The 18,964-nt window shown below is 41.3% G+C and overlaps 1 protein-coding gene across 1 annotated transcript in view; it reads left to right on the forward strand.

The window, feature by feature from the left end:
* The first annotated feature begins 966 nt into the window (after positions 1-966).
* HS6ST3 (heparan sulfate 6-O-sulfotransferase 3) overlaps positions 967-18,964 on the forward strand; it is a 275,047-nt gene continuing 257,049 nt past the window's right edge. The window contains exon 1 of the mRNA XM_066313451.1: positions 967-1,499. Coding sequence (XP_066169548.1) covers positions 967-1,499 — 533 coding nt within the window. The remainder of the gene's footprint in view (positions 1,500-18,964) is intronic.

Here is an 18,964-nt window from a genome sequence, read left to right on the forward strand (position 1 = left end):
TTTCAGCAGGGAAAACAACACGGTTGGAAGATGTGGATTGTTGTAAATGCATGAGAGAGATTGAAAAGTAACCTTTTGACATTTAAATGGAGCAGCTACACTGCTGGAGAACCGATGTTATTGCCTCGGGGAAGTAAAAGTGTTCTGCAAAGGGAGTTCATGTTTGGGACTTCGTGCTTTGAAGACGGCAAGAACCAGCAGCTCCGCGTGCCAGCTAACCCACAGTTCGTTACCCTGTGGGGCGGTCGGTGCTGCCCGGCCTCCTTGTAGGAAGCACTTGGGGTTATAATCACGGGCGTAACATCGCGAACAACACCAGACACGCGTTCCCCGATGGAAAGTGATGGGAAAGGAGGAATTTAACGGAGCCCCGCTCACCTGGCTGCGCCTCTGGCCCGTCCCATTGGCTGTCGGACGCCCCGCCCCCATCCTCTCATTGGCTGTCACCACCTCCCGTCCCCGCCCCGCGCGCGGCTGGTCCCGGTCCGGTACCTGGAGGGGAGCGCGGGGCGGCTCCCCCCGCCCCCGCCGGGCCACCGCGCGCTCCTATTGGCGGAAGGACCGGCGTGCTGGGCCCGCCCATTGGCCGGCTGAGCGGCCGGCCCGGCCGCGATTGGCCGGCGGGCGGGGGCGGGGCGCGCCCCGCCGGGAGCCGGGCGCTGTGTTTGGGCTGGAGTTGCGGCGGAGCGGGATCGGAGCTGTGCGGCCGCCGCCGGGCAGCGCGTTCCGGGCACGGCGCTCGGCGCCCAGCCCCAGCCGCGGGCAGCGGGCCCGGGATGGCCGCCTCGGGCGGGGTGCGGCGCGGCGCGCTGGGCTGAGCGGAGCGACCGCGGCCGCCCGCCTGCCGGGACCATGCCGTCGGGCCGGGAGGCGGGCGCACCTCGGCTGCGGGATCCGAGCGGGGCGGCCGCCCCGGCAGCGGCCGGCAGCGCCTGATCCCGCGCCGCGCTGCCTCCGCGCATCGCCATGGACGAGCGCTTCAACAGGTGGCTGCTGCCGCCTCTGCTGGCGCTGCTCTTCTTGCTCATCGTCTACCAGTACGTGTCGCCCGCCTGCCCCGGCGCCGCCTGCCCCCGCCGCCCGCCGGCGTCCGCCGCCCGCCGCGGGGGGGGCCCGGAGGAGCGGGAGGAGGAGGAGGAGGCGGCGGCGATGCCGCGGCTGGCGGCCAAGTTCCCGTTCGCCCGGGGGGAGCTGTGCCGGCGGGTGCGGTTCGACATGCGGGGCCGCGACGTGATCGTCTTCCTCCACATCCAGAAGACGGGCGGCACCACCTTCGGGCGGCACCTGGTGCGCAACATCCACCTGGAGCAGCCCTGCTACTGCCGGGCCGGGCAGAAGAAGTGCGCCTGCCACCGCCCGGGCGGCGACAAGGACACCTGGCTCTTCTCCCGCTTCTCCACCGGCTGGAGCTGCGGGCTGCACGCCGACTGGACCGAGCTCACCAGCTGCGTGCCCGCCGCCATGGAGCGCCGCGGCTGCGCCGGCAACCGCACCCTCAGGTCAGTGCCCGCGCTCCAGATGCTCCAGATCAGGTCCCGCCTTTCCCAGCGCCGTGGGAAGGCAGCCGGTCCCGCTCCCCAGCCCCTGGGCGAGAATTGTCCGCTGCCGTCCTCAGTAAGGAGCAAACGGCGGGGCAAAGGCTGGTGTTCCGGGGGAGGTTCTGCCGTGGGCTCTTGCCTTCCCGGTGTTAGCTGCGATGCTTTCGCTTTGCCTCAAAATCGTGCCGATTCCAGGTAGCGCACATGCAGCTGCCTTTCGTACGGGCTAACGCGGAGAAACTCCGCTCGTGTTCCCGCAAGTTTCTCCTATCTGTCCTTTCCAAACTTGCCTTTAACAAATCACTACGCTCTTCTGCAGCAAGAAGAGTGCCTCTGCAGAATCTGATGGATCGTTGCAGCTGCTGAATGCTGTAACTAGCGGAGTTGGAAGTATCCAGAAGCCCTTAAACTCTCTCTCAGCCGGGTTTCGTGCGGGCAGACAGGCAGGGTCTGTGCTTGCCGTGCGGTTCTGACCGCTCGCTCGGCAAGCTCCAAGTCGGGCGACCATGCCTGGCAGGCTCTGTGCAGGGAACGCTGTACTGGCAAAAATCGCACCGTGAATGTCCCTTTGACGATCTGATGACAGTGGAAAGAGGAATTCTGTGTGCATGGTGCCTCTCTGCATGCTATAGTGTGGTTTTGTTGGGTCTTGTGAAAGGTCCTGTCTGTTCTAAACGTGGAATAATTGTCAGATGGGTGAGCTCTCTTGGTAAGAGATGCCTCTAGGTGATTCAGTAAGTTTTGGTCTTTGTTCTGATCTATTTACCGTTCGATCAGATTATTCAGGCTAGCATTAGAACCTGTTTTTATTTGCTTGATTGATTTTGGACATGCGTGTTAAGAAGTTATGAGCTGAATTCACTCTTAAACCTCTGCACTTTATTAATTGTTACTTCAACTCTGTAGAATATTTAGGAAAATGTAGGAAGAATACCTTTTTAAAAAGTTATATAGTTTGGCAGCTACCTTGCGTTCTTTCGTTTTAGTGTATGTCTTGATTTTATGATTCCACGAACTTTAAATTTTCAGTAGAATCACTTCCACACTGTGGTTTGTATCTTGTCACTTGAGAACGAGTATAGTCCATGACATTCGTGGGCACATTTTCACGGGATTTATCCATCAAGACAATAGAGTTGATTATTGTCGTTGTTGAACAATTTGAAGGTTATTTGATGTGAACATCAAAGGCCCTCCCCATACGGCAGAGCTAGCTGCATTTGGAAAGACTCCAGTCAGGATAATTTGAATTTATTGTGGATGGTTGTGGACTTGGACTGCACTTGCAGAATACTGTTCAGGTAATTAATAAAATTCTATGAAAAAGGTTCAGCTGAAGTTTATGTATTTGCTGATGGAAAAGAAATGCTGTGAATGTCTTCAAGGGTGAAATAACTTGGTAGTAGCTGTAGAGCTTTAAGGAATACTGAAGAATCTTGCAATGTAAAAGGGAGGGGAGGAGGAAGAGTAATTCTTGTAAAAATGTCAGAAAATACACAGTCTTCCAGTGAAGTCCACTTTTTCTCTCTCATGAAGAATATTAGTAGGTAAACAACTGAGTGCTTAATTCAATTGCAAAGATTACAAACAATGGGCAATAAAATGGGAGTAGTGGCTTCAGTACTGTTACAGAAAACTGTTCTTGTATTAGGTAAATTTAAAACTTCAAGTTGAACTACACAGCAAGTCATAGTGGTTATTCAGTGTGTAGTTAGTAGTTACTCTGATTGAAAAAAGATAGGTAGCAATAGTTTGCTATTGTAGGTGAATACTGTTTTCTGAATTTTTTGTTTACTGATTTTGTTTAATTAGTGGATTTTTTGGCTAGTGTAAGATTGCACTTCTTGATTTGTCTTTAAATGCGTGAGTACCCTGTGAATAATGATTTATTGCATCCTTTTAATACTTGTTCATTCTTGTATTATAACCTGTGCTAGGAGACACCTTTACATTTCTCCCTTTGTTTTATCATTATGACCATGGAGCTTGACTCCTGCATCTCAAGGAGCTCTAAAAAGATTCAAATAACCCTGAAGTATGGATTATCTCTGCTGTGAATGTCTTTGCTTCTGGTGAAATTGGAATCAAGCCCAAACTACTTTGCTGTACTATTAGAGGCGTGCATCTAAGTCTTTTTTAATGTCTGAATGGAGAATTGAGGACACTGTATAACTAAAATAGGCAAGAAACTAGCATACGAGTCTAACCTAAAGTGTACTGAATATTTTTAAGTCTTCCTTTAAAGCTTCTGAATGCATTTGAAGCACTAGACTTCCTTAAATAGTTCAAGTTTTCTCTTTGCCTTCCAGCTCTGGTGTCAGAAAATTAGGCTAAATTGGTTAGATATCCGACAATGGATTTTCCTTGTGGCCAGCAGGGCCGACTCTTACAGATTTGGTTCCAAGGTGTTTGATCTCCTGTGCCATGTATTTGACGCAGTGAAGATGTTACGTGTATTTCAGATTTGTTTGTTTGTTTGTTTCTCCATGTAGCAGGTGTTAACATGATCTTTTCTTTCAGATCCCTGTATATGTGGTCTGTCTTTTACTACAGGGAGGGAAAAAAGGATTTATAGTATATGATAATGAAAATCTGTTTCTTAGAGGGCTAAAATTAGTGTAGCTTAGATTAAGTTCTACCTTTTGATACAGATCTTCAGAAGATTTCATGAAGAAACTATAATTATAATTCATGGGGGAATTCTAGCTGACAAGGAGTGGATGGTCATGGTAAAGATTGTAGAAGAATTGTGAAGCACAACCTCTCCTCAGTCTTTGTCTTTCATTGACAGTATGTTTAAATCCCATTAGGGTTTTGAAGATACTTTGTCGTAGTTTTTGATCTTTCTAATATTGGAGTTTTGAAGTCTCAGGACCCAAGATGGAACATGGGGCAAAAACTGATGCTGTGCTGCAGAAATCTGAACTCTTTAAGCTCAAGTGCCAGCATGGACTTTTAACTCTGTGGGGCTTAATGGTATGATGTGCCTTGTCCCAGCTTCAATATGAAAAGTTGTTTCTTATTAATGTATTGGATGCTACCATGAAGTTGTAGAACTACCTCTTTTGTTAGAAAGGAAAGTAATTCTTTTGAATGACGTTGCCTTAAAAAACAACCAAACCAGTTCAAAACCTGTAGACTGTATTTCTTCAAATGTTTGCATATGTTTTCATTTTCAGGATGTGAGATTTTCTGCTAAAATACCTGTTTAAGTGTTTGCAGAGCCAGGCTATTAGTTTTTCATACTAATGTATAGCTTTCACTTTTACAAAATTTGCTACCTGGATATTGCCTTTTAATTTTTTTATTTTTTTTTTTTTTTTAAGAAACAGTCTTTTATGTGTTTGCATTGCCCTCTCTGGAAGCCACTGAAGCTGGTGATGCTTGTGTTCACCTCCACCCCCAGAACTTGGCTTTCCTTCAGAGTTGCCAAGAAGCTGAGACTGTGGAATCTTAGGCAGCACTGCTTCAGGAAAGAATGGGAATGGAAATGTTGTGACATGTCTAACCTGGTGTGCCAGGGAAGAGTTGGTGTCAAGTCTGAGTGACATTAGGCTGCCTCTGCAGACACTGGGGAGAAATTGAATAACACAGGCAGCCCTTTCAAGGATCTCAGACATGTCTGAGACCCGCTGAATTGTCTTCTCGAGGGGCAGTTCTTCCATTCACTGATAACAAGGGAAAGACTAGAACTGTGAATTGAAACTTTGTGTCTAAAACTAGAGAATAAGAGTTCACATCTAATATTGCAGAGGCATTGTCCAAACCGATTGTCTGCCTCTGTTAGGTTACCAGGTAGTCCTTGGGGTGTGAGGTGGGGCTTGCTTTGCCTCTCTGCTCTGTAGAGGAGGGTTTGAGAGAACTGAGAAGTTCTTATCAAGGCACATTTTATCTCTAGCTGATGCCTGCAATACAATTAATAATTATTCATTATTGTTTGTTTGAAGTTTGATTCAACTAGGACTGCAATCTTTTAAACCACACACTTAAAAGAACACTTCATTGAAAGTTTTGTTTAATTTTCTAATATGAATCACTGAAATAATTTGAGTTGTGTAAACCCCATAAGCTTTATTGTCAATGCACTTTAGTCTTCAAAACTATTGATTTTCATTAATTCACTTTCATTGTATTCTCTATTTCCTTGTCCTATTTAACTTACCATATGCTGCATTTTTCTATGGAAGTGTAAATCAGTTGTAAACCCATGAGTCCTGGAATGGGGAGAGTTGAATAGAAAGTATTGGTAGGATTCCTTTTCCTTCTTTTGCATTCCTTTATTTGACTATTGTGTGTTTTTTAAGCTTTTGCTCTAATAGAACACAAGACTCTGATCTTTGCAGCCGTGGTAACTGATCATCACAAAAATGTAAGAGTGTTAATTGAAAAGTAAGACTATGCTGAAGATAGTGGAGAGAAGAGAATAAAAAGTCACAAATGTTTAAACTGAAAAAAAAAAGCACTATTTCTCTAGTGTACCTTAGTATCTTCTACTGAAATGAGTGCTGGAGCCAGTAAATTCTATATAGTTTTTTAATAAATGTAAGAACCACAAAGACTAAACAATTTCCTGTTGTCCTGCCACTGACTGTTGCTTTTTTGCTTCCTTACCTGTCTCCAGTGTAATCTGCTCAAGGGTTTCATTGTCCTTAAAATTGAAAAGTGGTGTTGTCTTCCTCAAGTGCTTGGTGTGAATCTTGTTAACTTCAATTTTAAGCCCATTGCATCTGCTGTCGTTGGAGAACCTGAGAACAAATCGATCCTGTTTTCTCTGCAGTAGCCTTCTGGGTACTTTGGTTCTTAGGAAGCCCTCTTTCAAGCTTCCCTGCGTAAATAGTAACCAAATCCAATTCACTCTGTCTTTATTGGAGGAACACAAAGAATGGCCTGCTCTTTGGGGTTTTGTCAGTTGTTTTCTTGAAAAGTGGTGTTTCAGTGGGAGTGCAGTATTTTGTCTCTTAAGTGCAGTACAAAATGGACCAGAAAAGATTACTTGGCTTATTCTGAAAGTTGTTCTTGTACACTTCACTGATATTTACCATTTTTTGCAGTTGCCTGACATTGACTGTCAGCTTGAGATTTAAGCATTATTCATTTTATTAAAGACTATTACATATATTTTCCATTGACTTTTTGTAGGAGTTTTGTGCTCATCCCCAGTGGATTTCATTCCCCTTCTGTCAATTTCTTTCATTTGCAAAATTGATTTAAGTTTTTTGTCCTTCCTAGCTTTTCATCATTGGCACATTTAATAAAATAGTTTTGTTTTCAGCATCCATGTTACTGATGCAAACATTGAATAGAATGAAATACCTTTGTTTGAGAACTCTCAGAATTGCTTTCCAGGGAGGGAGTTTTGCCCTTGTCACATCTTTTTTTCTTTTCTAGACTGTGGATTTTTTGGCTTATTGGAGTAACTGGAGATGTTGCCTAAAGTAGTCGTCCCTTTTTCTTTTTCCTTTTTTTTTTTGGAAACATTTCCTTGCTAACGTTCCTACTTGAAGTCAGTTACTGTATTTTGGAGGGAAATTGGGCAGTTTTGATCCAAACTGATTGAGATAGTAGTGCTGTCTGCTATTTTTTCTATTAATTTGCAGACAACTTGTCTAGAACTTGTGGCAACAATTAGCAACTATCCTTAACTAGTTTTGCACTGTATGTGCCACTTGTGAGGTTTTCCCTGTCAGAATAGCAGACATATGATTGATGTACCAGAACTTTTCTGCATCAAGGTTGTCACAACCCTGAAAAATCTTTCACCCAAAGATAAGTCTTGTCTTCAGACTTTTGAAGGTACTGCTATAAATCTCAGCAGGTTGCCTACAAAAAATGACTAGAACTCATGTTTACTGTTAATTGCCAGGAATGATAAAAGAGTGGTCAGCACTATTTCAAATGGGAACGGATAGTTCTTACTCATCCATCATTGTAATTTATGGATTACTGGAACAGAGTAAGTTTGGAGCCAGGAAGGTGCATGCTATGAAAATGATCTGAACTGCAGTTCTGGAAGAGAATTTAGTCATTTGTCTGGAAGAGAATTTAGTCATTTATTCAAGCAAATTTGGCTTTTTCTGGATTTCTTTCTGGAAAATAGGCTGTCTAATAAGGTTTTCTGTACAATGCAGGAGCTGTCCTCTTTTTTGTGCAGGAGCCAGGCAGAGAAGTCCTGTGGGAGAAGAAAAGAATGGAAGTGTCAGGGGCATCCCCTAGAGCTGTACAGTTTTATAAGACATACCAGCTGTTTTAACTTTCTCATATTATGATGCTTTTTTGATTTGTATTAACCAGCTGCCTAATTTAGAATAGTTTCCAATCCTCTTGAGTAGGGTATTGCTTAAATTCTTACACTACATTAGGATATGTATGGGTTTGAAGCAGAATTGGAAAGGTTACTTGGTGAATGGGAAAAGTTGCTGTGTAATGCCACTAGACTGAGAGAGATCAGATCTGTAGACTCAGCCAGTGGCAAAAATAGGGATAAAATTGTAAGCTTGCTAGTGGAGGTTTTTTTTGAGGACTCTTTGTGGAGTACCAAATCTCTGCCAGCTCAGCTCTAGTGATCACAGAGAAGCTGAATGGAAAGTGTAAAGATCTGATTGAAGTGAATAATTTCTACCTTCAGGTGTGCTGAGAGTTTTCAATGTCTTAATTTCTAAGTAAGCAAGAGTAAAGCATCTTCTCCCAGAGTTTGGTGAAGCCATGGCAGTGAATTGAGCTTATATATAATGTAAAGACTCTGCTGCTGTTTGTGCAGAATGAGACCCAGTGAGAGCAAGAGAAAGCCTGTATTTGTTAATATTTTTAGTATTGCATTCAACTTGCTGCCTGTTCTCTGCAAGTATTTATAACCCAAATTTCTATGCTACATTGGATGTTGTCATGTTCCCAGTTGCCTCAGGAGGTAACTTTAAGTTCCTTAAAAGCTCCATTATTGCTGAGCAAGGTTTTAAATACTGTGTAGGAGGCTAATGGCATGAATCTAGAGTCTTCTTTGGACAGCCGCTAGGTTACAATTACTCAGCCCTGAAACAGCTACTATTTTAAGGGGAAAAATTTAACAGAAGTATTTTGGGATTTTGTTTGAGATGGCATGAATCTTCTTTCAGACAAATTGCTAGAGTAGCAAAATCAATAACTCTTGAAGTACTTATGGTCTGTTACATGATCAGTGGTTGAGACCTCAATATGTATTGACTGAAAAGGTATAAAATGAGTTCTTGTAAGGACAGGGCCTATTAGGATTTTGATTTTGCTCTGAAGCTTACACTTAGGTGGTCTTATGTGTACCTCTTAAAAAATCTAGAGTGTGGCCCACAGCTGAAGGTGATCTTAAAAAAAAAGTGTTTAAACTTAATGTCTTAACCCCCATTTTTTCTTTAATAATTTGTAATCTGTTGGAAAATGCTTGATATAAATGTGGTTTTCAGACACATAAGAAGTGTTTCATTAATACAGTTACATGCCAGTTGTGAAAGTGACAGGGTCATGCAGGGTGGACTGTGACTCTGAGTGTTTACAAACTGATAGAAATGACAAACATACAATCACAGTACTGGATAAACTTTGAATGCCATGTGAGGAATAATGTTGGAATGGGTAAAGCAATAAGCAGATGCTCAGTTTCCAAAGGATGGAACAAACCATTATTTTCATAATTGACTTGAGAGTATATTTCCCGTTCTGTGACGTAACTCGATGTTGATGAGAAGTCTCACCACATGGTGCACTTTGATCCTGGAAGGAAATGGTCCTTTCAGTGAGCTGACGTCTTTGACACGAGTTACTTTCTGCAAATAAATTAACTTGAAAGTGAGGTCAGTGGAATAAAGCCCTTCACAAAGCACTAATAAAAAGTACCAACTTTTTTGTATTTCTCATCTAAATTCTAATGATATCAATGTAAAAAACTTGCTGACTTACAGATTTCTATTTGTTTTGTGAGCTGGCTTTTGTTTAAGTAGCAGATACATTTGTATCTAAGTCTTTGTGTATTTGCATATTTAAAAGTGTCAATTTGCAATTTTTGACTTTAATTCCATGTATCTTTGCACACAGGCTCTGTCTGAGAGTGTGGGGATAGGAGGAATAGCAACTGATGGTGTTTGCTTGAGGAGCTCTTCTGAGGAAGAGGAGAGAGGAGAAGCAGTGTAAGTGTAAGCTGTGAGCCTTAAGTGAGAGTGAAATCTGGAAGAGAGCAGGAAGCAGAAACAACTCTGCAGTCTTGTGAAGTCAAGGAAGGATCAAAATTATGCAATTTGAAAGTTGGGGTTTTTTCCAATACAAATGGTTTAAGGTTTAAAGCTCTCCATATGTTCCTTTTATACTTGCTGGAAGAGAAAGATACAGAGATAATGAAAAACTTCAAGTACTAGGTAGTTTGAACTCCTGTTTTATATAGGTGTTTTATTTTTCTTGTATAGGTTTTCTCAAGTTAGAGAAGTGTAGTAATAAGAGCGCCAAATAGTAAATTAAACATCTTCAGCTCCAGCAGTGTAAATCCCTAATAGCAAAGCTGTCAGGTGTTGTTTTCATCCTTTAACTAGACCTTAATTTTTAGTGATGGCAGTAGGACCATTATTTTCCAAGAAGTTCCCCGTGTGAGTGATGAATAACTTCTATAACTGCAAAACCTTTGTTTTCATGGCAGAAACACCTCTGTCAGGCTAACGCCCCTGTCATTTCCGTTGCTGACTTCACAAATTTCAGATGAGAAGAGTAACTGAATGAGATATTTCATGTTGTTTTCTACTACAAGTAATTTGGATTTATTATAGAATTATTATTATAAATAGTTATTATAATTATAATTATAGAATTATGTAGGAAGGGACCTCTGGCAATTGTGTAGCTCAAACCCGTGCTTAAAATCAGTCTAACTAGAGGAGGTTGTTCTAGGCTATGCCTGGAAATTTTGAGTAACTCCAGGGATGGTGGTGCCACAGGATCTCTGAGCAGCTTCTTGCAGTGTTTGGCCACCCTTATGGGAAAATGAGCTTTTCTCCTCAGCTAGCAGAAATATCCTGTTTTCTAAATTGTGTTTGTTTCTTCCTGTCTTATTGCTGTATGCATCGAAAAAGAATCAGGTTATGACTTTTCTATTTACTCACACATGAAAATCGAATAGATTAATGAGGTCTGCCTGATTGCTGCCTTGTCCCCAGACTGAGCAAGCCTCGCTTGGCCACTCTTTATGTATGTCCTGGTTTAGGGTAAATTTGGGAGGAAACTCCCGAATAGGGTCCCTTTTGGAAGCTGACTTTAACAGCCCCTCCTCCAACTGGTCTGGAAAAGAACTTCTTTGGAGAAAAGTGGAAAAATTATTTATTTAACAAACAAAGTGCCCACAGGCATAAAGAATGAATAATATAAAACAATATAACAAAACCAATAAAACAAACATTGTTCTGAAGTGAGATGGCAAATTCAGAAAGTCCTTGCTGTGGATTGTAGCTCAGGTTGCTTAGTCTCTTTTTAGTTCTCTGGCACTGACAGACAAATGCCGGTGGGCCACAGGTGTGAGCTCCCGGTGCTCTTCTGGGTTTTTCAGTCTAGAGCAGGTTTAAACAGTCTTAACAAAAAGGAAAAAAAAAAATATATATATCTAGGGAACTTCTCTGCTTCAGCTCACTAAGGCTAACTAAAAGCAAAGTTGATCTTTGTCCCACTGTTTGTCTGTGCCTCAGCCGACACAGTCTTGGAGTGGAATGAGGAGGGCTGAGCAGTTTCTCCAAAACAAACTGTGTGCTTCTTCTCCTTGGTTCACCCTCAGAACCAGTCCTAAAGGCACAGAACTCGATATACAGCAAAAACAGAACAGACTACTGGGAATACAGGCATCACAAAGTCACTCTAGGACAATGTGTCATGTGTCCCAGCCCCGTGGTCATCTTGGTGGCTCTCTGCTGACAGTTCCCACTGTACCAAGGTCTGCCTTTTATTGGTGAGCTCAAAATCAGACACATCAATCCAGGTGCTGTCTTACCAATGCTGAAAGGTGGAGTGAGGGGAAATCACTTCCCCCAACCTGCTTAGTTGCTCCTGCTGACAGAGCTTGATACTTGGTTAGCCTGCTTCACTTCCCAAGGGTGCATTTGGGTGGCTGGTGAATAACAGCAGCCACCAGGAGCCCCAGATCTATTTCTACAGAGATGTGTCCACTGCATGCTCAGCCTGTCTTGTGTGTTACTTCACCTAAGGAGCAAGTTTTTTCTTTCACTTACAATCATGGAATCCTACAATGGTTTGGGTTGGAAGGGATATCAAAGATCACCTGGCTTCAATCCGCCTGCCATGGGCAGGGACACCCTCCGCTAGAGCAGGTTGTTCAAAGACCCATCCAACCTTGTGCACAAAGACTTTCAGACATAGGGTGCCCACAGCATGTCAGTCCCAGCACCCTCACAGTAAAACAGCATGGCTGATCTTCATGAGTTTCCCATCAATGCACTTCTCTTGCCTCTTGAAGTTGCTTGAAATAGAGGCACTGCTCTCTGGAGTGTTGATCTCTTCCTCCAGAGTGGGGTTACCTCTGAACCTGCAGAGAGCAGACTCTCTCCCACCATCCAGGTCATTAATAGAGAGTATTACACAGCATTGGCATCACTGTCAGTGACCCCATGAGTCGCCATCAGACCCATGAGACCCATGTCTCACCAGCATTCCTCACATAACACAGTGCAAGACCATGGCAAAATCCTTGCTGATGTCGATTTGAGCAACATCCACTGCTCCAGGGAAGTTTGCTTGATCACCTTTCCAGGGATGGAGATGAGACTCATCAGCCTGTAGCTCCTTGAATCCTTCTTGAAGCTAAGTGTGCAGTTTGGTTTTTATTTATGGAAATTGGGAAGACAAATTACAATGGAGAAGGTGCTATAACATCAGAAGGCGTTGAAGTAACTATTTTAACTGGTCCTTGTTCCTCAGTTTGAGAATTCCTGGAACAACTCAGAAGCTATATTAAATAAATAAAGGATGTATGCAACAATTTTTTTCCATTGTGGATGTTACATTCGTTTGTTGGAAGAAACAGCTTATTACAGCAATAACTTTTTAAATGGGTGATGCTTCTGTGATATCCAATGTAAAGTTGGCATTGAGCATGTGTCACAAAAAATATGTTCCTTTGTGCGTTTCCTGTAAGAATGGGATGGTATGTTTCTCTGGTGCCTGGGAGGGTACATATTTTCTTATTAAATTGATTTTAATGGGTAAATTAGAACTTGAGTAGCAGTTCAGTAAATAAGACGCAGTCGCATATTTGTCTTTTTAATTTTTTTTTATTTCAGGGTATGTTGAGTCAACCGTTTCTATTCGAAGTATTTTTATCCATAAAGCTAACATTTTTATAGTTTCCATATTCATATTGCAGATGGCATTTTTCAGAGCTCTAACTTCCATCTACAGTGCTAATGCTATTAAACTCTTCACAGTTAAATGATAGTGTAAAACTTTCTCATGTATTAGCATGAGATAACTTCCCAGAGTTTGTAATGAAAGAATGTAACTGCTTTGCCTTTTTTTCCCCTGAGTTATTGGATTGAACTTTCAATATATATAAGATTTTATTGTGCAGGTTTCAAAGCTTCTGTAGACAAATACAGAAAAAAAAAGTAGCAAATATACTTTACATTTATTTAAAGTAGATTATAAAAGCTTTAAAGTGCCAAGGAGAAAAAATTCGAAAGATATGATTTCAAATAATTAGTTCACGCGTGCATCTTTATTTTTTACTTTGCTTCTATGAAGTAAAGATTTAAAGTCCCTGTTTTCCAGACAGACTTGTGTCACAAGCTTCAGCTCAACTGTGTTAAAGTGCTCATGCCTTTTTGTCAGGCTTTTAAAGCCTCAAGACACCCATTGAAATTATTTCCTCCAAACAGAGAATTTAGCTGCCTAAATGAAAGGAGTAACTGAAATTACTTTTCCTAAACAGATCAGGGCCTCTCTAACATGTTTCTTTCTTCAGCAAAGCCTTTGTTTTGCTCTCCAGGACCATGTAAATGTATGCCGAGTTTTGCAGCACTGCCTCTTAACTTGTGCAGATTATTTTTGATCAGACTATGCCTCTCTTCATTTTGATTAAATTGCCAGACACCTGAGAATGGGATAAAGAATCCCACTGTGATATGGGTCAGTTCCAGCCATCTAAATGACTGCTGGGCCTTGCAGTAGAGTAATAGGAAAACTGATGGACTGCATCTGACTTCCAGGTTGACTGGGAAGCTTAAGTGTGGCCACACAAAACTGTGGGTTTGATTAGGAGAGCAGTGGGGATGCTAGAACTTCATCATTCTTGTTTCATCCTCTGCCACTTGTATTCCAGAACATTATCAGGTAGTTTCAATGAAAATATTAAGCATAATCTCAAGCAAAATACAAAAAATGGTGAATTAAGAAGTCTTTATCGCAAGAAGGTAATTGGAATTGCATTGATATTTTAAGCCAAATTGCAAGTTGTCTATCCTTTCAGGAGGTAAATTTATACAATATACTTAAAGGATTTTCACTTTGTACTCTACATAAGCAGAAGAGCTTAAAAGGACATGGAGAATATTAAAGATTTCTTTTTCACAGTCACTTTTTTATTTTTATCTTTTCTTCTGTAGAGATACCTACTACTTCTTGTATTATTCAGGTCACATTCTGCACTTCTGATTTACCTTCTTGGCAGCTGGATGTTGCCCACTCTCCCACATTGCTGTCCTTTCTATCTTGCCATCTCTTCTGCCTTTGTTTTATATGTTTTTCTTGTGTGACTCATGTCCCCTTTGCATTGTACCTGCTTGCTTTGCATACAGAATGAACTGGTTGGAGTAGGGCTCCTCTCTGCTCAGCGTGTTCAGCAAGCTGCAGGCTGGAATGGGCTCTTGAGCTTGTCTGCCCTGTCGAAGTTCAAAGGGGCTTTTAGCTGTTTGGCTTTGCAAGAACTACCAGAACTGTCCAGTTTAATCTGTCCTAAATTCTTTCTTTTATTGTTCTCTCTGTTCCTAGCAGTACACAGAAACAGATAAGGAAGAATAATACTCTTTTCCCCCTACCTGAAAAGCCAGGGGATTGAAAAGATGCATTTTTGTGTAACGCCGTGTTTCTGGCTTTTCCCTTAAGCTGCTGCCCAAAGGGCTTTTATAATTGCTTCCTTTTGATTTGTGTTCAGTTTGTCCTAAGATAAAGCATTAAACAATTGCAAGTTGTCTCAATAGCACATGCCTCAGTCTTTTACTTTTGCAGTGACTTGGAGAAGAAGGTATTTAAGGTGGCTGTTGACAGTATTGGCCGAAAAATAGTGTTTTACCATTAACTGCCGGATGCAGTACAGAAACCCAGCTCTGCAGTGCAAGGCAGCAGATTCATCCTTTGGCAGGAGCAGGGGAGTCCTTCCCAGCAGGTGAAGGAAGGCACATGGGCCCTGGCTTTGTCCCCCTGCCACAGAGGCAAAGGAGAGAGGTGTTAATGCTTCTGTAACCTGGGGAGAAAAGGGGATGGTTTGATGGAACTGCAAATGTATGAAGTAAAGGAGGAGAACTAAAGTACAAGTAGAGGGGCAGTACCACTGCCTTCAACAGAGGAAAAAGGGATTTCATGACAGAAGCAATATATACAGAAATCTGAATAGAACGTGTTTGCAACAAGACACAGGAATGCCCAGTTCTATCAAGCCAATTTTCAGCGGGTGTATTGGCTCTGCAGTGGCTTGTTCAGTCTCAGTAGTCAAATTTTCGTTTCAAATTTTTGAGAACTAATTTTAAGCAGTTAGCATATGCTTTCTCATCATCTTGTAATAGAGATTTGTTTACCTTCTGCTTCTTGAATTCACATCTAGTATTTGAATTCTTATTTCTTTTCTCTATAATCATGGGTTAGAAATTAATAGAAACAGCAGCTCATGAAAAATCATAAACGTGTTATTCCAAGTCCTGGAGGCCCATGAGCAATGTGGTGTGTAAATGCACACAAGCTGTCTTTATTATGTAGTTGTTCTCTTCCCCTTCTTTGTCTTTGGAGCCCTTTCATTCCCTTCTAACCTCCTAGTTGTATTGCTCCCTGGTCAGCCAGGTGCCTGCATGGCAGCAGCAGTGGCTGAGGCAATGATTGATGTGGAGACTAAATTGCTAGACACAGTCAAAGAGTGTTTCATGGAGCAGTTAGTCTGGAATCCAGAAGAGGGAGAAGCAGTTTTGTATGTGCTTCTAACCATTCTGTGCAGAATCTAGTTCAAAGTGTTACTGTCATTCTGTAAAATGTATTTACATTTCTTGCAGGATCATCTACCTCCATCTCTGAAAATCCCTGCTTTGGGGGTTATGTTTTTTAAAGAAAATTACCTAAAATTAAAAACCATATTAAACACAATTTATCAAATTAAAATCCTTGTCAGTGGCATGGAAACTACTTGAAGATGCCATGTGGGAGTATTGGAGGAAATGCACGCACCTATCAAAGACAGTAAGTCCAGAAAGAAACATGGCATAGTTAAACAGCCATGGCATAGGCATGGCATAGTTAAACAGCAAGGTAAAAAGTGGTTGCAGAAAGCAGTTTTCACCATTTTTTGAAAGTTAAGTTTTGTCTGCAAGAGCAAAATACAAAACTGCATAAATTTCTGGCAGTGTAAGGTAAGAATGCATATATTCAGCTAAGAAAGGTGTTTGAGGAGCAATTTGCAGGAGGTATAAAATTAATCTTTTTGAAATAAACTGTGAACAAGAAACCCACTGGAGAATACACAGGGCTAGTAGATGATCTCTTCTTCTATCCTCTAGAAATAAAGCTCTATGAAAAAAGAAGCTGTAGTGTTACCTCTTGTATCCAAGTTAATTTTTGAGCTTGAAGAAGTTCTGAACTAGAACCTTTCATTATGGAGGATGTATCAAAGGATCTCTCTTCGAATTGAAGTGTTGGTATAAGCAATTATGGAACAAGTTTAAAGGGAAAAAGGAGGGATGAAAAAAAAAGACATAAACCAGATGGTATTTAAAAGTGCCGTTTTCTAGAACTAGATGGTATTGAAAAGAGTTCAGGAGTTAAGCAAGCAAACTAGTAAATAGAGATGTGATCCTCTGCTTAAAACTTGGCATTTGAACAATTTGAAAATATTTTTTAAAGACTCCTACTACTTAACAATAAGTTTAGCATCTACAATGGGAAAACTCGGAGAAATTATTACAGGAAGTAGAATTAGCAGATAGTTGCCTAGTACAGCACAGTGGGAGGCCCACGTGGCTTCTGTAGTGGAAAATTGTGCCTGAATAATGTTGTAGTATCTAGAAAGGGGTCAAAAACATGTCTGCAAGGGAAGTTGAGTGGTTGTAGTATGCTTCAGATAGAAATGGTAACCATATTTATCTTTGTATGGTTTTTTTTGCTCTCCTACCTTTTTTTGGTCACAATCTTAAGGAAAGATTCCAAATGAGGAACTAAACATTTATTCTTGAATCTTACTATACACTTTTATTTTGCAACACTTAAGATTAGTCTTCTAGATCTGAAATGCCACTGTGAGAAGAAGAATCTCTTAAATGAGAAGTTTAGCAACAGAAGTTTGTTACTGAAAAGCTATTAGAGCAAGCTTAGCCTTTTTTTTTTTTTTTCCATTTTATTCAGAACTGATTAATGGCCTGCACACTTCTCCAACAATAAAATGCTCTCTATCACTGTTCATGCTTTAAGACACTGTATGGCAAAGATGTAACTGAAAGTTGTGCAGAAATCCATGCTGTAAACTAACTAGTGTTATCTCTGCTTGTGCAGCAATGCTGGTAAGCCAAGGGTCTCATTTGGAGCTTTTCAGTGTGCAGCTTAGGCTGGTTGTGTAAAAAAAGTTTCATATCTGAGCTGAGTGTTCTGAGTGTTGTTTGTCCTGCTGCTCTTGCTTTAACTTTTTTTTTTTCTTTTTTTTTTTTCTTTTTTTTTTTTCTTTTTTTTTTTTCTTTTTTTTTTGTTTGGGTGCTGCTTGCCTTTTTTTTGTTGTTGTTGTTGTTTTGTTTTGTCTTGTTTATTTGGTTGGTTGTTTTTTGTTTTTGTTTTTTTGTTTATTTGTTTTGCTATTGCTGGCAATGAGGCTTTAAGTGTTTGTACTGTACACTGAAACCAGGATGCTAGACTTGATTGTCCAAAATCTAAGTGAAATTCAATCTTCGAAAATAGAATCCTGGGTGACAATTGGTTGATTTGTTTATTTGCTTATTTGTTTATTATGACTTTGTTTATTATAACAAATTCAGTAGAAGAAGCTGATCATCAGACACACACAGGTTAGGAAAAGTCTGGAGAAAAAGTTGAGAGTGGCATGGTTAGAAATATCAGAAACATCAAGAGAGGAATTCTGAATTTGACATGGGAATTAACAGATTTGGAAGGGATGGAGGAGGCATCCTTTTTTTTTAGGCTTGTGTGAGGGAGGACTGGTGGGGGAAAAAAAAAAAGGACATGAGATGCGCTGTTTTGTGACCTTAGGTGGATTGCAGTGGTGGAATCAGAGCAAATGTCAATAAGGCTGTGGGTATTCTGAGAGGCTGGGGCCTTTTAGAGCTGAATGTGAGTGGAAAGAAGAAACAGGGGGATACCTGGAGTTTGGCAATGAGCTGTAATGGAGACTGTTGGAACCACTCTTCCCAGCTTTTGAAACTTACAATAGGTGAGCCTAATATCTTTTTCCTGGTTTTGGAGATAACTCAAATGCTTGAACTCTTAGCAGTTGCCCATCCAAAACTTGTACATTAAGGGAGTCCTTGTAGTACAGTGCTCATTTTGAGAATCATTGATGGAGAAACAGTTTATAAATAATAGAAGTGAAATCCTTGTAACTTTCCTGAATAAAATGCAAACTTTTGAGATAAGGAGACAAGAAATTTCTGCATGCCCAAATTTTTTTTCATACCTCTACAGGTACTTGGTTTGTCACATCAGCTTCAAGTTTCTTGGTCGTAATTGCCCATACAGCACTCAGACTCAGACTCATGCAGACATTTACACTGCAATAGATGGATTGTAAATCCATTGAATCAAAATAATCATCATGGAGAACAGTAAACTTGGTGTGAAGTTTCTGTGAGCTGCATGCATATGCACCTTTTAATCTTTTCCATAATGAAAAGGCATTTTTGCCTTGATGAGATGTTGGTATGAAAAGTACTTGCACATAAAAAGATGTGCTTAGGTACGTCTGCTATGGTAAGTCCCTTTCAGCTGAAGTTCTGAATCTGCAAATTCTGACAGCCTTTTATTTAGTGGTACAGCTGTTAGCACAGGTAACATATGGTAGCGATGCCTAGAAATACTACCTGTGAGTTCCTAAATATGTATAAAGCTAAGAAATCCTTTTTCTTCATTTGGCATTTTTAAGATAAACCACACTGGCTCTTGCAAATGTAATTTTAAATCTTCAGCTACAAGGCTTTTTAAAAAATGATGGATTTTTTTTC

The sequence above is a fragment of the Sylvia atricapilla genome, chromosome 2 (assembly GCF_009819655.1).
Source record: "Sylvia atricapilla isolate bSylAtr1 chromosome 2, bSylAtr1.pri, whole genome shotgun sequence".
NCBI classification, from domain to species: domain Eukaryota; kingdom Metazoa; phylum Chordata; class Aves; order Passeriformes; family Sylviidae; genus Sylvia; species Sylvia atricapilla.